This window comes from Brassica napus, chromosome A5 (assembly GCF_020379485.1).
Source record: "Brassica napus cultivar Da-Ae chromosome A5, Da-Ae, whole genome shotgun sequence".
Classification (NCBI taxonomy): Eukaryota; Viridiplantae; Streptophyta; class Magnoliopsida; order Brassicales; family Brassicaceae; genus Brassica; species Brassica napus.
This window is the reverse complement of record NC_063438.1, coordinates 15,190,438-15,193,474: the sequence shown is the minus strand read 5'-3', so window position 1 is coordinate 15,193,474 and position 3,037 is coordinate 15,190,438. Positions and strand designations below refer to the sequence as shown.

Here is a 3,037-nt window from a genome sequence, read left to right as displayed (position 1 = left end):
TTCGTGGTTTTGACGGAAAAAATTGATTTTCTTGGTTTTGGTAAAAATATTCGATTTTGCGGTTTTGGCGGAAAAAATTAAATTTTCTGTTTTAGCGGGCAGGAGATTTTGTGTTTACGGTTTTGGCAGGAAGATTCAATTTCACGGCTTTTGCGGAAGTTTTAATTTTGTGATTTTGGTGAGAAATTTTGCTCTTGCGGTTTTACGAGAAAAAGTCAATTTTGTGATTTTGGCGGTAAATTTCAATTTTCTGATTTTGGCGGTAAATTTCAATTTTTTGATTTTATCGAGAAAACACAATTTGCAGTTTTTTTAGAGGGAAATCCGATTTGCGGTTTAGAGAGAAATTTCAATTTTACGGGTTTGCCGAAAAAATTGACTTTGAGGTTTTAAAAAAAAAACTAAAACCTCATTTTCCATAATCAATCTTGAAATATTTTCATAATATTTTTAAAAATAATTTTTCTTCCAAATAGTCTTACATCAAAAATAAATATTAAAAGCAGAAGATCATATATCATTTTAAATTGGTCGAAACAAGTTAAATGAGTCAATGTAATATTTGAGGGTCTAAATGAAAACTTCTAATAGATCTATTTTAGAATTAATCTAACGACATAGTTTTGATTGTGGTGAATCTTAAATAGGGTGGGTTTTCCCATTTTAACATCCCTATACTCCGATGTAAAGAATATTACCATTTCATTATTTTGGTTTGGCATTAGAAGTTCGGTGGCTCATATAAATCTAACACCATCTTATGTTATTAAAGGTTTCGGACATTAGTAAATTAATAAAATGTAGCAATCAATAATGTGAGTTTATTATAGTATATATACTCGGATACCAATTAGAAAGTAATTTAAATTTAATTAAAATATATGGAAAATAATCCGGGCGTAGTCCGGGAAAATCTCTAGTTGATATAGAAAAAAAATATGTCAGAAAGAGCAAAGAGTTAATTAATGTACAAGAGTCTGTCTACGACTGGTAAGGAGAAACCAAGGTCGGTGAAAACCAAGCCGAATGCAACTTATATGGAGGAATAACAGTATCGACCAAAGCAAATCTAGTTCTCTCCCACCTCCTTGTAACCTCGTCCTGCACTAGAAGCCACACATCGGAGTCCTTGCAAAGTCTTAAATCAGAAACACATAGACGGTCCTCGCGGCTCCACATGTAAATGAGATCCGACGACACATCAATGTCCTTAGGTTGCGATACAGTACGAAAATTTTCAGTGTGAAGACTCATGACTAGTATATCCAAATGGCCACGTGAACACAACCAGAAGAGTGAGTCGTTTACAAAGACTGGGTTTCTGTTAGGGTTAATTAGAGTGAAAGAAAGAGGCACTGGACCAGCGGTTTTGTATCTCCTCCTCCACTTGCTGGTGCTCAGGTCGAAAACCATAATCTCCACTCTATCATCATCTAGCCTATACGCAGCCACCACTTTGTATGCTCCTGTTACAATATCTCTCCCGAATCCCAATGAAAGTATGGTACCTCGAGGAGGAGCAAGTTTCCGGATCACACCTGTCACAGGATTGAAAAGATTAACGTAGACTAAATCGTAAACGCAGACCAAACCATTACAAGACCCAGAAACTCTAGGACGATTTTCTGATTCTGAGTCCCTGTTGTTCGGTCTCAGTCCCTCGTATTTTGTGAAAAGCTCGGCAACGAAGCCTCTCGAGTTGGACCCTTCATAAGTGATTTTAAACTCTTCAGCTCCATACAGTTTCTGATGGCGACCGAGGTGTTTCTCTGCTAGATGTCCGGATTCGATCAATGATTTCCATCCTTTCGACACTGTTTTCCATCTTACCAGATACTCTGCTGGAATGCGATGAAGAATATCTTCTACTATATCCTCTGGTATCTCCATAGATAAAGTACTTTCGCTACAAATAAGGTTTTTTCCTTCCATTTTTTGTTACACCAAAGATGAAGCAATGTTGAGCAGAGCGAAACGGAATACGATTGTTTCTTTATGTTATTAGTAAGGGATTAAAGAGAAAGAAGAAACACGAAATCTTTAATAAAGTTCTAACAACAACTCGAAAAGAAGACTCTACAGTCCACAAAGAGACAGGTTAATTTTGAGGAATGAATACTCAATATTTATGTAGCGTGATACTTAGCCTACAATGTTGTTTCCTTTTATCTTTTTGGCTTTCGCTACTTTTCCAATTCAAATTTTCCTTTTTTATTATTACTTTAATTGTTACCTTTCCTTTAATTTCTAGAACATTTTCCTCTAAATATTTGATTAAAAACATAGAACATTCCTCTAAATATATTCCTTAACTTAAGATATCTCCTACACATTATTTAATAAGTGATTTGATTACATGTCATCACCACAGTCATATTATCAAAAATAATGATGACATGGATCGATCCTACATGATTATAACATGGCTTAACACATTTATTACACAAAATTCAATTAAAAAAAAACTCAAGTATAAAATATTAAGTATATAATTATTACTACAATTAAAAGATTACCATAATTAAAAGATATAAATAAAATAAAATAATATAAATCCGAGATGGATAATATTAAACTTAGACTTTAAACAAGTAAATAAAAAAGCAACTAAATTAATTTATTATTTTTAGTATTTTATATATTTTTAATGTTTATAATGAAAATGTATCCAAATAAGGTAAAATTATAAGAAATTATTTCATTCTAATTTATATCTCATAATTAAATTGTTAATAAAACAAGTGCTTTATATCTTATCATTTATAATGTTTCAAATTTTAAAAATAAACTTTTCGAAAAAGTTAATCTATCTTGGCAAAATATATTTCAAAGAATATATTAATTTTTAAAAGATTCATTACCATATTTTAAAAAAAAATATTAAAAAATTATTATATGATATTGAGGTTATAGTAAAATAGAGAATTCATTTTAGAACACAAAACAAAGACAATAGTAATAACAATATTTTGTATATATTTAAAATATTTAAAATAAGGTTGACAAATCTTCTAAATTACTAAATATATTTAAACTT

At 31.0% G+C, this 3,037-nt stretch overlaps 1 protein-coding gene across 1 annotated transcript; it reads right to left on the bottom strand.

Annotated features, from left to right (window-relative positions):
• Window positions 1–850: 850 nt before the first annotated feature.
• LOC106373837 (putative F-box protein At1g33530) lies at window positions 851–2,424 on the bottom strand. The gene has a single exon (XM_022717712.2). The coding sequence runs from the start codon at window positions 1,930–1,932 to the stop codon at window positions 982–984; it is 951 nt and encodes a 316-aa protein (XP_022573433.1). The 5' UTR covers window positions 1,933–2,424; the 3' UTR covers window positions 851–981.
• Between the last annotated feature and the right edge of the window lie 613 nt (window positions 2,425–3,037).